This window comes from Panthera pardus, unplaced genomic scaffold (genome assembly GCF_024362965.1).
Source record: "Panthera pardus isolate Hobbes unplaced genomic scaffold, ASM2436296v1 HiC_scaffold_3, whole genome shotgun sequence".
NCBI lineage: Eukaryota > Metazoa > Chordata > Mammalia > Carnivora > Felidae > Panthera > Panthera pardus.
This window is the reverse complement of record NW_026526876.1, coordinates 39,182,511-39,198,886: the sequence shown is the minus strand read 5'-3', so window position 1 is coordinate 39,198,886 and position 16,376 is coordinate 39,182,511. Positions and strand designations below refer to the sequence as shown.

Genomic DNA, 16,376 nt, shown 5'->3' with positions numbered 1-16,376 from the left:
GGTTCAGAGCTAAATAAAATATGCTCTAAACAGAATTCCAACAATGTCATTTCCCTACTGAAAAATCATTTGATGTCTTCTTGTCTGTTAAAGGCAAAATTCCCAATTTCCTAACTCAGGGCCCTCAGTATCTGGCTTCTGCCTATCCAGCCTCTTCTCTAGAGTCTCAGTACCTTTCCCCTTTCTCACATAGTCTATGTTCTTTCACTGGATTAGGCAACTACAGAGCAAAGCCATCAGTCAGTCAATATTGATCGACTGCAGGGTCCTACAGAGTTCATGTGCAAAGACATAAAAAAGCTTGGAATCAATCCAACATAGGAGACAGGACATAAACACATGGAAAGCAAGATAACCTAAGAATTAAATAACAATCTAAAACACCAAAGCATAAGGTTCTGAGAGATGTTTTGAAGACGGAAATGACAGAGTTGGTGACACTGTATATGAGAGAAGAGAGTGTCACTAATACCTGTTTATAGTTTACAAGCACTTTCACATATTTCTTCCTTGAACTGAATCAAATTTCCATTGGACAAAAGAAGCAAAGGAGGAGGAGGAGGAGGAGATGAGGAGGGGGGAGGTCGGGAGGGGAGGGGGAACAGGATGAGGAGGAAGGGAGGGAGGAAGGAAGACATTGTTAATATCTACTTAGGGTTTTACAGTTCACCAAGCATTTTCTTCTTCTTTATTTTATTTTATATTTTATTTTATTTTGAGAGAGAGAGAGCATGTGAGCAGGGGGAGGGGCAGAGGGAGAAAGAGAGAGAGAATCCTAAGCAGGCTCCATGACCAGCAAGGAACTCCCATCTCATGACCTTGAGATCATGAGTTGAGCTGAAACCAAGAATTGGATGCTTAACCAACTGAGACACCCAGGTGTCCCAGCTCACCAACCATTGTCCCAGGCATGATCTCATTAGATCTCACACAGCTCAGAGGGAGTTAGTGCTTCTATTCATTACAAGAAGGCTGAGACCCAGTGCAGCCATACCCAGCTAACACCTGGCAGAGCAGGACGTAAACACAAATTCTCTCAAGTTCCTAATGTTTCTACTCTGCTCAACTATAGGTGAGATAGCGAAGAAGTGGGAGCTATGCTGGGTACATCCTATGCCAGAGCAAGAACATGCAAAGTCAAAAGGGAATGTTTCAAGTAGTTACCAGTAAACAGTGTGACACGTGGCAGAAGGATGGAGGAGAAATGAAATTGAGTAAACATCACTAGATTTGTTTGTTTTGCCTTTTTTATTTTTAATTGAATTTAATTTGAGGGGTAGGGGAAAGGGGAAGAGGGAGGGAGAGAGAAAGAGAAAGAGAGAGAGAGAGAGAGAGAGAGAGAGAGAGAGAGAGAGGATCTCAAGCAAGCTCCATGCTCAGCACTGAGCCCATTGACGGGCTGGATCCCATGACCCTGGGATCAGGACCTGAGCTGAAATCAAGAGTCCATCCCTCAACCAACTGCCCCACCCAGGTGCCTTTTTTTTTTTTTAATGTTTATGTTGTTTTTGAAATGGAGACAGAGGATAAGCAGGGGAGGGACAGAGAGAGAGAGGGAGACAGAGTTTGAAGCAGGCTCCAGGCTCTGAGCCATCAGCACAGAGCCCGATAGGGGGCTCCAACTCATGAACCACGGGATTATGACCTGAGCTGAAGTTGGATGCTTAACCAACTGAGCCACCCAGATGCCCCTTGCCTTTTTTTTTTTTTAAAGCATTAATAACCTTTCAATAAGGCCAAATGCTACAAAGTCTAAAATAGATAAGAAATCAAGGTTCTAGGGGTGCCTGGGTGACTCAGTCAGTTAAGCATCTGACTCTTGTTTTCTGCTCAGGTCATGATATTGGGGTTCACAGGTTCAAGCCCCGCATCAGGCTCTACCCTGACAGTGTGGATCTTGCTTGGGATTCCCTCTTTCTCCCTCTCTTTCTGTCCCTCCCCCTCCTCTCTCTTAAAGAAATACACTTAAAAAAAAAAAAAAGAAGGAAATCAAGGTTCTATAAAGAGGTAAAAGACCCATACTCTGAAAATTATAGAACACTGATGAAAAAAATTGAAGATGACCCAAAGAAATGGAAAGATATTCCATGCTCGTGGATTGGTAGAACAAATATTGTAAACATGTCTATACTACCCAAAGCAATCTACACACTTAATCCAATCCCTATAAAAATACCTATAGCATTTTTCACAGAAGTAGAACAAACAATCCTAAAATTTGTATGGAGCCACAAAAGGCCCTGAATAGCCAAAGCAATCTTGAAAGAGAAAAGCAAAGCTTGAGGCATCACAATTCTGGACTTCAAGTTATATTATAAAGCTGTAGTGATCAAAACAGTATGGTACTGGCACATAGATCAATGAAACAGAATAGAAAACCCAGAAATAAACCCACAACTATACAGTCAATTAATCTTCAACAAAGGAAGAAAAAATATCTCATAGGAAAAAGTCCTTTCAACAAATGGTGTTGGGAAAACTGGGCAGCAACTTGCAAAAGAATGAAACTGGACCATTTTCATACACTATATACAAAAATAAATTCAAAATGGATTAAAGCCCTAAGTGTGAGACCTGAAACCATAAAAGAGAGCACAGGCAGTAATTTCTTTGACATTGGCTGTAGCAACTTTTTTCTAGATAGGTCCTCTGAGGCAAGGGGAACAGAAACAAAAATAGACTATTAGGACTACATCAAAATAAAAAGCTTTTGCACAACGAAGGAAACATTCAACAAAACTAAAAGGCAACCTAAGCAATGGGAGTAGACAGATGCAAATGACATATCTAATAAAGGGTTAGTATCCAAAATACATAAAAGAACTTTTGAAACTCAACACCCAAAAAACAAATAAACCAATTAAAAAATGGGCAGAAGAGGGGCACCTGGATGGCCCAGTCAGCTAAGTCTCCAACTTTGGCTCAGGTCATGATCTCTTGGTTTGTGGGTTTAAGCCTTGCATCGGGCTCTGTGCTGACAGCTCAGAGCCTGGAGCCTGTTTCAAATTCTGTGTCTCCCTCTCTCTCTGCCCCTTCCCCACTCGCACTCTGTCTCCCTCTGTTTCAAAAATAAATAAACATTTAAAAAAAATTTTTTTAAATGGGCAGAAGACATGAACAGACATTTCTCCGAAGAAGACATCCAGATGGCCAACAGACACATGAAAAGATGCTCAACATCACTCATCATCAGGGAAATGCAAATCAAAACTACAATGAGGTATCACCTCATACCTGTCAGATCGCTAAAATCAGCAACACAAGGAACAACAGGTGTTGGTGAGGATGTGGAGAAAAAGGAACTTTCTTGCACTGTTGGTGGGAATCCAAACTGGTGCATCCACTCTGGAGACACAGTATGGAGGTTCCTCAGAAAACTAAAAATAGAACTACCCTATGATCCACTAACTGCACTACTGGGTATTTACTCAAGGAATACAAAAACACTAATTCAAAGGGATACATGCACCCTGATTTTTATATTAACATTATTTATAATAGCCAAGATATGGAAGCAGCCCAAGTATCCATTGACTGGTGAATGAATAAAGAAGATGTGGTATATATTGACAATGGAATATTCTTCAGGCATAAAAAAGAATGAAATCTTGCCATTTGCAATGACATGGATGGAGCTAGAGAGTATAATGCTAAGGGAAATAAATCAATCAGAGAAAGACAAAGATGATATGATTTCACTCATATGTGGAATTTAAGAAAAAAATAAATGAGCAAAGGGAAAAAAAGAGGAAGAGGCAAACCAAGAAATAGACTCTTAACTACAGAGAACAAACTTAGGGTTACCATAGAGGAGCTGGGGTGGGTGGGGAATGACTGAAATAGGTGATGGGAATTAAGGAGTATACTCAGTGTCATGAGCGCTGAGTGATTAAAATAAAAACTTAAAAAAATAAAAATAAAATGAGTAAAAACCATCTAGAACATTTGGGGAAGTTCTAAAATGAAATTTAAGATCAGAATCATGTTCAGCAAACTATTTGTCACACAATATGCAAGGTGCTCACATGCATTAAAGAGGAAAAATTCAAAGACCTCTCATAGAAATGTGGAGAAAAAGCGTGGCTAGAAAATTCATTGAAAGAGTAGTGCGAAGAACTGACAAATATGTGAAAACATATTCATCTTACACATGATCAAAGAAGTGTGAATCAAAACAACAAACAGATACCATTTTATTTATCAAATAGCCAAGAATAGAACAAATATCCTAGTGGTCAATGCTAGCTAGGATGTAGTGAGATAGACATAATTATACACTGGGAGTGTAAAATAGTACAGTCTTTCTGGAAAATGGGTTGTCATTATGTATTAAGAGCCTTAAAAATATCCCTTCTGGGGTGCTCATTTGGTTAAGCATCCGACTCTTGGTTTTGGCTCAGGTCATGATCTCACAGTCTTGAGATTGAGCCCCATGTCAGTCTTTGCACTGGGTATGGAGCCTGCTTAGGATGGTCTCTCCCTCCCCCTCTGCCCCTCTCCCTACTTACTCTCTCTCTCTCTCTCAAAAAAAAAAAGTTTAAAAACTATCCCTTCTCTTTGATATCTGATAAATACACTTAGGGAACAATCCCAAAGAAATAATCAGAGATGTAGTTAAAGATTTATATGTAAAATGTGTGCATTGATAGATGAATGAAAAAGAAGATGTGGTATACACACACACATACACACACACACACACATACAGGCACACACACACAGAGGATATAACTCAGCCATAGAAATGACTGAAATCTTGCCATTGGTGGCAACATGGATGGACCTAGAGGGTGTTATGCTAAGTGAAATAAATCAGAGAAAGACACGTGCCATATGATTTCACGTATATATGGAATCTAAAAAACAAATGAATAAACAAACTAAGCAGACTCTTAAATGTAGAGACAGATGGTGACTACACTTATGATGAACATTGAGTAATGTATGTAACTGTCAAATCACTATGCTGTACACCTGAAACTAATCTAACATTGTAAGTCAGCTATACTTCAGGAATAAATTACTGAATTACAAATTCATTGATATTCCTCCCTTTGGAGGTGGTGGGAGTGGCAGTGGGGGGGAGCTCTGGGCTTTCCTCTTGAATCTAGACAGGCTTCCGATTACTTCGACCAATGGAGTATGGCAGAAGTGGGGCTTTGTGAATTCCAAGGCTGGGTCGTAAAAGGCCACACGACTTCCATTTTGGCTCTCTTAGAATGTTCGCTCTTCAGAAACTCTCTCTTGAGGTGCTTCCTCTGAGAACCAGCTGCCATGCTGGGAGAAGTCCAAGCCACAGGGAAGGTTCAGAGGCCACGTGTAGACGCTGCAATACGGTGCCAACTGAGCCCAGCCTTTGGGTCGTCCCAGCCCAGGTACTAGACAGATAAGTGAAGAAGCCTCCAGACAGATTCATACTGTTCTACTCAGGAGCCGCTGGCCACCTGTGCTAATTTAAATGTACATTTAATTAAAACTAAATGAAAGCTTTAGTTCCTCAGTCACTCTGGCCACATTTCAAGTGCTCAGTAGCCACCTGTGGCTAGTGGCTGTCATATTGGACAGCACAGAGATAGGCCGTTTCCATCATTGGGGAAAAGTTCTATTAGACACATCTGGTCCGGATGATTCTTGAATGTTCAAATCTTCCTAGCTGAAGTTCCAGATGTTGTGGAGCCAAAAAAGGCCATCTGGTCCCCTCTACCCTGTTTGAACGCCTGACCTACAGGATCCCAGAACATAGTAAAATGGGTGTTTTATGCTACTAAGTTCTGGATGGTTATGTAGCATTAGTAACTGGAATAAGTTCCTTTGATAAGAAGAGCAAAGCTTTCTCAGAAACCCTCCCCACTGACTTCTGTTTACACTGCTTTGTCAGAACAGTGTCACAATGCTAATTCCACTGCAAAGAAGCCTGGGAAAACATGTAGTTAGCTCTTACAGCTGTGTGTGTGTGTGTGTGTGTGTGTGTGTGTGTGTGTGTGTTCTCTCTCTCTCAAATACAATATATATTGTTGGACCATGTGTATCTTTTCTAAACTAGAATTTTGTTATGTAATTCTGTTTGAGTAAGGAGAGCTGCGTAATAACGGATGCAATCTATGCTTGAAATTGACATATCATTTTAACAGAGCATTTTCCATTTTTCTTAGCAGACAGGCTACAACAGGTGAAGTCTAGAATTCATACGTTTAAAGTATTCTAACACTATTAGCTCACAGAGGCTTTGAATAAGTGTTCTTTGCAGGTAGAATGTTATAAACACTGTATCATTCCCAGAATCTGCAAATGTAATCTGTGCCTGAGATCAAAATCCTCATCCTTGGCTAATGGAGAGAAATTCAAAGATTTGGTCTGGATTGTTGTTCACCAAGATAACAGGGAGTAAGCAAGTTATAAGGGCACCTTCTCCTGTTGGACCCAGTTGCTTCAGTGGGATTGCCTGTTCCAAGGATAAATGAGTTTGTTCAGTGTTATCTAGTTATCTTTCAATTACAATGTCTGTGTTCCCATCTCTTTTAGACAACGTATGGCCCTCCTCCACTAACCCATATGAGAAGCCACAGGAAACCACACTGAGGTTTCCTCAGTCATAAGTGTGTGACTTCCTTTGAAAAATGTTTAGGAAAGGGGCGCCTGGGTGGCTCATTCGGTTGGGCGTCAGACTCTTGGTTTCGGCTCGGGTCATGATCTCACAGTTTGTGAGTTTGAGCCCTGTGTCAGATTCTCTCTCTTTCCCCTGCTCTTGCTCTCTTTCTCTCTCAAAGTAAATAAGAAGAGAAAAGGAAAGAAAAATGTTTAGGAGAGAATTGGTTTACTTGGTTTTTAATAACTCAATGATTATTTAATAATTGGTCCTTCTCAATAATATTAAAGTGTGCATGACAGTCTGCAAGAAACGAATGACAATGATGAGAAAGATATCATGCTTGTATGCTAACTTTCAAATAAAGATAAAAGTTTGATTCTCTAGAAGTAAAATAAGCCTTGATAAGTACACATCAGGAGATGGTGACTCTCCTGTAATCCTCAGTTTGCAAAGAAACAGAATGAGAATTACAAGGTTTAGGACACATCTGTCAGAAATCAAGGCGGGAGTGTGTGTGTGTTTGTGTGTGTGAAGAAGATAATTCAGTGCACTTTCAAGAACTGTATTTCGCAATGATATTGGAACATACTCGTTTACCTTCAATGTAAGGCACTGCTCTAGGAATCTTGTGGAATGCAAGGTGGGGAAAGGCAAAGACTGTGATTTTCAGTGACTATTACTCGCCCTGAGAGAGGAATACCTATTGTTGCGATATCACCTGAAACCTCCTATCGAACGCTTATTTTTTTTCCCTCCATAAATCAAAATAGTCATTTAGCAGTCCACTCCCCTGAACAATTCCAAAGTAAATGTTAAATAGTAATAAGCCATATGAGGGGGGTCCTTTAAAGTGTAAACTTGCGTAAGGGGAATTTTATACCTCGTGACTTGGAGGAGTATGAATCTGGTTTCCCTGTATTTGCAATCTATATTTTTATTTTTTATTTAAAAAAAATTTTTTTAACATTTATTTATTTTTGAGACAGAGAGAGACAGAGCATGAACGGGGAGGGAGCAGAGAGAGAGGGAGACACAGAATCGGAAGCAGGCTCCAGGCTCTGGGCCATCAGCCCAGAGCCCGACGCGGGGCTCGAACTCAGGACCGTGAGATTGTGACCTGAGCTGAAGTCGGACACTCAACCGACTGAGCCACCCAGGCGCCCTGAGCGATCTATATTTTGAAAATAACTATGTTATTTACTTTAAAGGCATTGAGTTTTAAATGTGGAATATTTTAATTGAAAGAGATGTTAGAGATTATGTCATCCAATACTTTTTATAGATGAGAGATATGAAGGTTGATAGAAATGGGTAAAATTCAGATACCTGCCCTTCAGGACTTTGCCCAGTATATCATGGGGCCTCCACATGTGTGTGTGTGTTTATACCTGCTCTGAAAAGTCCTCATACCCTTGGGCTGAGCTGCAATAACTCATACAGTGTTGACATTTAAATTTTTTATTAAAAAACTCTATTTACCGCTATTGATAATTAATCAGAACCTATCAGACGACTGCTCTAGAGTTTTAAGCCTGGGATTATAGATTGGGGACATTCAGAAAAGAGAATGCGTACCTTCCTTTTGCAAATTCTTGAAAAGTATAGATAAGGTAGACAAAATTACAATTCATCTATCTTTGGTTAGACATTTTAATCTCAGCCAAGCCTAATATGCTCCTCTAATTATAGTGATATATTTTCCAAATTACAAATCAGGACACATGACCTCACACATGGTCCTGCAATTCTGGATGTTTGGTACAGTAATATCATTTGCCTAATGGTAAGCGAAATTATGCTCTGGAGCACATGAAAAATGAAGTGCTTCACTTGATAAACCATTCCCCAAATTTCCCATCTTGTTACCTGTAATTTCTGTGCTCAGCTAATCATAAAATTAAAAATAACTCATTTTTTATAACAAATGGAAGGAATGCTCATTATAGAAAACAAAAAGTTACAACTGAGCAAAAAGTAGAAAACACTGAAAGAATATCTTGATGCAGAGAAAGGGGAGTTTTAATTTAAAATGCTTCCGGGGTGGCTCAGTGGGTTGGGCGGCTGACTTCGGCTCAGGTCATGCTCTCACACTCTGTGATCAGGTCATGATCTCACACTCCGTGAGTTCAAGCCCCATGTCGGGCTTTGTGCTGACAGCTCAGAGCCTGGAGCCTGGTTGGAGTTCTGTGTCTCCCTCTCTCTCTCTCTGCACCTCCTCCACTCGCACTCTGTCTGTCTCTCTCAAAAATGAACATAAAAAAAATTTTTAATGCTTCCAAGAAATAAAATAAAATAAAATGCTTCCATACTTTCACAATCAAATCCCACTTTTCCTTGTTACAAAAAAATCCAAAGACTAAAAAATCAGGCATTGAGTAAAATTTCTATGTTCTTAAAACAGACTGCAGGAGTTTTAGGAATCTGTACAATAAACATTAAATCGGCCACCTGACCACTCCCTCCCTCAAACCATCCTACAAACCAATCTTCCTCCCACTCCCACTCCCCACAATGGCGACTTTAGAAATTTCCGAAATACCCTCTACCAGTTCCGTTCCTTCTAAAGGGGACCAGGGATGGAGGCACGAGGGCACGGGAGTCATAGTGGAGAAAAAGGCTACAGGCCTAAAGCGTAAAGTCTCTAGGCCTAACACCTAAAGCGGATGTGTGCGGGCACAGCACAACCGGTCTACACAGCCGGCTCCGCGGACACCCCACTCCTCGGGGAGTTGCGCTTTAAGTTCCTTATAGCAGGTTGAGAGTTCAGGCCCCACAGTTTTAAGAGGAAGGCGGAGCCCCAGCTGGTGTTTTTCCAGGAAGCACTTCTTGAGCTCAGAGGAAAGCGGGGAGAGAAGGCCAAGCGCCGGGCGTTTCATTCATTGCTCCTCTTTCTCCCCCTCCCTACCATCCCTCCGCCTAGACTTTCTCTCCTCTTTTCCCAGTGCGAGCTTGACGTCTGTCTCCTGGATACCAGACAGCCAATCGCCTAGTTGCTAAGGGAGAAGGGCGGCCAATCAGGCGTCGTTGCTACCTGTGAGTAATATTTTTAGCCGAGAGGGAAGCTCGGTTCCACTCCCACTGTAACTTCGTGTATTTCTCTGCTGCAGGTTGTGAAAAGGGCGCTTACCCGCCTCCCTGGAGTCCCTCTCTTTCCCCGCTCCCTGTTTACCCGCTCACATTTCAACCGAAGATTATCTTAAACGTGCATTACAGGAAGGCACCGTGTTTATTGTGTGTATTTATGTTCAAATACATTTGAATACACGCATGCATATATATACTTGGATACGTACGCAGTTTGGCACGGAGGCCTGGGTTGGGACCTTTGGAATAAAATGTGATTCTTCTTACAGTCTCAAGCCACCCCACGTCCGAGTTGCTGCCAGATCGCATGGGGAGGTCTGAAGTGGGATGCAGAGGCAGTTAAACTGTCACCTGGGCGGGAGGTGTGGCCAGGTGGTCTCTCTTCCCCACCCCCAGCCTGGCACGGCAGCTTTGGGTTCTGCTGTTGCCACTCTCTGGGTGGCAGTTGGCCTAGGCCCCTGAGGTGATTAATATTCAATTAATCGGGTGCACGAGTCCCTGTCACAGTTCGCCCTTTCTCTAGGCTCTCCTGGGTGCACTGGAGGCCGATTTGGTAGCTCGTTCACGAGTGGGATTTTCCTGGGCCACAGTCCCACTCGGGTAGTGCATTTTTGTAAACTGTCCCCTCCTTCTCGAGGCTCTCCTCCCGTTCTTCCCCGCCGCCCCGCCACCTGCCTCGCTCCCCTCCCCCCTCTTCTCTCCGGTGCTCTCCGCCCAGATTTAGCGTCAGCCGCCCCACCCACTACCGTCGCCCTCACTGGCACGTCTGCCCCCCAATCCCGTTCCCAGCTTTCTCTTAATCCCACCCACAGTGGCTTCAGAACGTCGGTTCATTGGCCATCGTGGAGCCCGAGGGGTGTGGCCTTGTCCACTCAGCCCTCCGCCGCCCGTCAGGACATGGGCAGGCGAGACTTGACCAATGGCATCGGGGGGCAGGGCAGGGGCGGAGCCGCTGCTGAGGGTCTGGGGTGCGGGGCCGCAGGGCGGGGAATGGTTACGCGGCCCGGAGCTGTGTGACGCGAGGCGGGCGCGCGCGCACCCCTACGGGAGGGGATGGGGGCAGGGAGGAGACTATAAAACGAGAGGCGGGGCGCGCGCCGCGGCAGAAGGAGCGAAGCTCTGGCCCGGCGCGGAGTGGGCGCACTACGGGGACGCTGGGCCGGGCACCGGGCTGTGTGGAAAAGCGAGCGCGCTCGCCTGACCCGTCGCCGCCACCCCGAGCCACAAGGGTCGAGTTCCTGAGGCCCGCGCCGAGGCCCCCGTCCTCCGCCCGGCGGCGCCGTCTTGCATTCAGCCAGCTGGCCGCTGCCGACCCTCCCGAGCCCCCGCCCTGCCGCCCCTTCTCCCCCGCCCAGCGGCCGGGTCTGTGGTGGAAGCAGCCAGTAAGTATCGAAGGGCGGCGGGCGGGGTCCGGAGGCGGAGGGGCTGCAGCGGCGTCGAGCCCGGGGCCCTCGGGGACGGCGGCGTCGCGGCCCGGGCGCGGAGGGGAGCGGCTCCGAGGGGCCCCAGCGCGCCCGGGGCCCGGAGGCGGGGCCGGCCGGTGCGTCGGTCTCGGCTCGGGCCGGGAGGGTGAGCAGGGAAGGGCTGCCCGGGCCGAGCTGACGGGAATCGGGGGTTGGGGCGCCCGGAGGAGCGGCGAGCTCGAGGGGGACGCTGGGGTCCGCGGGGCCGGTGGCCGCCGGGACTGAAAATGGTGCGGGGGAGCCGGTGCTCCCGGGCTCTGGCCGGGTCCCAGGAGCCTCGGGAGGGGGGCGGGGGGCGGGGGGCGGGAGCGGCGGGTCAGGTTACGGCGGGGGGAGGGGAGCGGCTGACCCGGAGCGGCCGGCGCCCCGACCTGCCGGGTGCCCGGCCCCGAGTGGTTGCTTTGCCATTTCTCGTGGCCTTCCTCCTCCTCCTTTTCGGAGGAGACTTGTACTCTCCTCCTCCTCCTCTCTTCCTCCTCCTCCTCTCTTCCTCCTCCTCCTCCTCTTCCTCCTCCTCTTCCTCCTCCTACTCCTCCTACTCCTCCTCCTCCTCCTCTTGCTGCTGCTGCTTGCTGCTTGCTGCTGCTCCAGCGCTTGGGCTCCGAGGGCTGTGAGCTGAAATCTAATGAGACCCAACTGGCTGTTTATGTAATTCTTCACACTCCTGTCTTAAGGCGTTGCTTTAAAACTACCTTCCGCGGAGCCTGAATTTCGCTCGGCTGCACCTTCAAGCAATTTGGCTTAATCAGCTGCCTTCGCCGGCACTCTGGCTCTGGGCTTGCAGAGTGTAGTTTGTGGGCCGCCGGGGATCCTTTCCCTTTGTCATCACGAATATGGAACATGGAACAGATGGATTAATACCAACTTGAGTTTTAAATGTCCTTTTAAATCAGCCTCAGTGTACGAATAGATTCCTTTTGCAAATATCTTCTGTTTGCCCTTGATCTTTTCTTCTCCCCACCCAGTGCTGATCCAGCAAACGTTTAAAGGTCGACCTTATCGTACCAGCCTCCCCGGCTGTTCTCTTATCGTGAAGGAGGGAGGTGGTTTTGAAAATCAGAATAAAACTCAGAAGCCCTCCCCTTTAAAGAGAATAATCAATAGAGTGTTGAAATTAATTATTGCTTTTGTTGCACTTGCTGCTAAAGAGAAATTTTCAGACTTAGAAAAATATACATTGAAAAGAAAAGGCACAGAGAACCTCGATTATTACAGTGTATGCCCTTAGTGTTCAAGAGGGCAGCTATATGGGATAATTTGTTTCATAATTATCGTTCACAAGATCGGCAATTCATTTAGTATTTAGTATTTTTAATTTTAGCATCATGTACTTTGGAAATCAAAATAATTTCCCTAACTCCTCAAATGTCTAAATGTTTAACGATACAGCAGATTGAAGCAGCATAAATCCAGAATGAATTGAAATACAAAGTTCACTTCTAAATTGGTGAATAGGAATATGATCACTTTCTAAAACTGGTATATATGTGTGTGGAGGTGGGTGGACGGGTGTCTGGAGTAGAGTTTCCAATAAATAATCTTGTGAGAATTGAGGGAAGAAATACGCTACATGCGCTAGAGAGATACTGTTTTTTTAGAACTGTATTCAGGAAAAGAAAAAAAAAAGTAATAGGGTTGAAAATTTTGTTTGAAGTGTAAATCCTAAGTTTTCCCATGAGATTTTGAACTTCAATAAACAATTTTCTATTGTACGTTCCTTTATTTTGTGCTATTTATATTTTTCTGACTTGCTAGCCTATTAAACTTTTCCTAAAGTAACGTTACTCTGGGGGTAGAAGAGGTTGTGGGACTGAGATTTATCTTATTTGGACATGTTTGTTTTTGTTTTGTTTTGTTTTTCTTTAAGGAGCAAGACCACTCAAGGTGAAGGATAACCTACAGAATACCAGCACTCTGAATGAGAATTTGTTTCTCTGCCACAAACTGAACACTTGTGTGTGTGTGTGTGTGTAGGGGGGAGTTGAAACACAGAGCTCACTTTGTGGCATAGCAGCTATGCAGCTTGAAATCCAAGTAGCACTAAATTTTATTATCTCGTATTTGTACAATAAGCTTCCCAGGAGACGTGTCAACATTTTTGGCGAAGAGCTTGAAAGACTTCTTAAGAAGAAATACGAAGGGCACTGGTATCCTGAAAAGCCATACAAAGGATCAGGGTTTAGATGTATACACATAGGGGAGAAAGTGGACCCAGTGATTGAACAAGCATCCAAAGAGAGTGGTTTGGACATTGATGATGTTCGTGGCAATCTGCCACAGGATCTTAGTGTTTGGATCGACCCGTTTGAGGTTTCCTACCAAATTGGTGAAAAGGGACCAGTGAAGGTGCTTTATGTGGATGATAATAATGAAAATGGATGTGAGTTGGATAAGGAGATCAAAAACAGCTTTAACCCAGAGGCCCAGGTTTTTATGCCCATCAGTGACCCAGCCTCATCAGTGTCCAGCTCTCCGTCGCCTCCCTTTGGTCACTCTGCTGCTGTAAGCCCTACCTTCATGCCCCGGTCCACTCAGCCTTTAACCTTCACCACTGCCACTTTTGCTGCCACCAAGTTCGGCTCTACCAAAATGAAGAATAGCGGCCGCAGCAACAAGGTTGCACGTACTTCTCCTATCAACCTCGGCTTGAATGTGAACGACCTCTTGAAGCAGAAAGCCGTCTCTTCCTCAATGCACTCTCTGTACGGGCTTGGCCTGGGTAGCCAACAGCAGCCGCAGCAACAACAGCAGCCATCCCAGCCACCGCCGCCCCCACCGCCGCCGCAGCAGCAGCAACAGCAGAAAGCCTCTGCTCTCTCTCCTAATGCCAAGGAATTTATTTTTCCTAACATGCAGGGTCAAGGTAGTAGTACCAATGGAATGTTCCCAGGTGACAGCCCCCTTAACCTCAGTCCTCTCCAGTACAGTAATGCCTTTGATGTGTTTGCGGCCTACGGAGGCCTCAACGAGAAGTCTTTTGTCGACGGCTTGAATTTTAGCCTAAATAACATGCAGTATTCTAACCAGCAATTCCAGCCTGTCATGGCTAACTAGAAAAAGAAAAAATGTATCTTACGAGTTGAAATGCACGGGCCCAAGGGGGATTTTTTTGTTCACCTCCTTGAGATTTTTTTTTTTTTTTTTTTTTTTAAAGCTTATAGTAAGGATACATTCAGGCTTGGTTACAAAAATAAAACATGCATCATTTTTCATTTGCCAACCAAGCACAAAGTTATTTTATACTGACTGTATATTTTAAAGTATACTCTCAGATATGGCCTCTTACAGTATTTAAGATATAGCAAGGACATGGCTGATTTTTTTTTTATAAAAAATTGGCACTAATAAGTGGGTTTATTGGTCTTTTCTAATTGTATAATTTAATTTAGTACAAAGTTTGTAAAATATCAGAGGATATATATATTGTTTCTACGACATGGTATTGCATTTATATCTTTTTACTACAGTGATCTGTGACAGCAGCAGCTTCATGTTGTATTTTTTTTACTGAAATTGTAAAATATCCATCTTAAAGACATCAACTATTCTAAAAATTGTGTACAGGATATTCCTTTAGTGGTGGAATTAAAATGTACGAATATTTGCTTTTTCAAAAAAAATGTATTTTCTGTTAAAGGTTTAAAGATTTTTGCTATATATTATGGAAGAAATGTAATCGTAAATATTAATTTTGTACCTATATTGTGCAATACTTGAAAAAAACGGTATAAAAGTATTTTGAGTCAGTGTCTTACATGTTAAGAGGGACTGAAATAGTTTATATTAAGTTTGTATTAAAATTCTTTAAAATTAAAAAGCACTTCTTGTGGTCTTTATTTTGAAGCTGTTGCCTGGCCAGTGCTTGGGATGATTTTCTTCATTCATTCATTCATTCATTCATTTGCAGCTTTCTTCAGCCCACACCTGTCTCCCTGTGATAGGGATGGTTATGCTACGGCTAGTCAACCCTATTTTACAGCAAGTTTTAAAGTGTGTCTGCTGACATGTAAGAGAGTCACATGATAAAATGAAATTCACTGGTAACCTGAGAGGATTTATTTGAAATGTATAGGGGGAGGCCATTGGATCGGTTTTCTGTTTCTGCATGGGAGATGAATAACTCAGAAACCTTGCTTGGACAAAACAGCTGACCTAACTAAGAAGATTAGGTGTGTTTACTAATTCTCACACTTAAAGTTCAGTCATATTTAGCTGGAGAATATATGATCAAAATCTGAAGATTGGACAGGTTGCTCAATGTTAGTATTCCGTGTGCATTTTCCCAGAAAGTTTACCTTTTTTTTTTTTTTTTTTTTTTTTTTCAATACACTTGGATAGCCAACCTGCTGCTTTGGAAGTAGAGGGGAGGTTCAAAGATTACTCACCTATAATACATCAAATTGTAGTGTCTTGGTAAGGGGGTTCTTAAAAAGTGAGGAGTCAGAAGAGAGAGACGCTATTTTTGAAGTAAAATAAGTCATTTCACTGTTTATTTTTTTTTTTTCAACATTTATTTATTTTTGGGACAGAGAGAGACAGAGCATGAACGGGGGAGGGGCAGAGAGAGAGGGAGACACAGAATCGGAAACAGGCTCCAGGCTCTGAGCCATTAGCCCAGAGCCTGACGCGGGGCTCAAACTCACGGACCGCGAGATCGTGACCTGGCTGAAGTTGGACGCCCAACCGACTGCGCCACCCAGGCGCCCCGTCATTTCACTGTTTAAATGTCCATTGATAGTGTGTTGACATCGTATCGGTGAGAAATTTGCCTTGAATTGGAGGAAAACTTTGTACATATAGTAGGAACCAACACTGTCTGGGTTCCTGGTGAAATAAATTTGGTCTTAAATGAGTTTTTTTGGACACCAATGTACAAAAAGCCTTTTGTCTGTTACCCATGCAGTTTAGAGCAATAAAAAGTTTTAAAAAACACAAGCACTAGGCATAACCGAGCCGAGCTGTCTGCTCCATGGTGAGCCCTTTGTCCTTGAGTGGACAGAATGAGGCTATGAAGAGGTACTGGGATAGTGAGTGGAACCGGGAGATCCGGTCTGCCAGCACCATCAATTATGTGCTTTTGTGATCCCCAACTTTGAATAGCTATAAGAACACTCACTAATGGTTTTAAGTTCTAGTATCTGCTAGAGACTTTTGGGTGAGGTTTTAGGCTTACCAGAAAAAATGCTTTACAAATCTTTTTTTTTTTTTTTTTTTTTTTTTTTACAAATAAAGACTCCAGT

At 43.8% G+C, this 16,376-nt stretch overlaps 1 protein-coding gene across 2 annotated transcripts; it reads left to right on the top strand.

Annotated features, from left to right (window-relative positions):
• Positions 1-9,466: 9,466 nt before the first annotated feature.
• Positions 9,467-14,956, top strand: TOB1 (transducer of ERBB2, 1). 2 transcript variants are annotated; one of them, XM_019415759.2, is made up of 2 exons: positions 9,467-9,622; positions 13,004-14,956. In XM_019415759.2, exon 2 carries the CDS (start codon positions 13,153-13,155, stop codon positions 14,188-14,190), a length of 1,038 nt encoding a protein of 345 aa, XP_019271304.1. In that variant the 5' UTR covers positions 9,467-9,622; positions 13,004-13,152; the 3' UTR covers positions 14,191-14,956. The 2 variants fall into 2 exon arrangements, with proteins under 2 accessions (XP_019271304.1, XP_019271303.1); XM_019415758.2 differs by lacking the exon at positions 9,467-9,622 and adding an exon at positions 10,765-11,055.
• The last annotated feature ends 1,420 nt before the right edge of the window (positions 14,957-16,376 follow it).

What these genes read in the sequence shown, in the direction of transcription:
- TOB1 (XM_019415759.2), top strand. Translation starts at nt 13,153, where the DNA reads ATGCAGCTTGAAATCCAAGTAGCACTAAATTTTATTATCTCGTATTTG.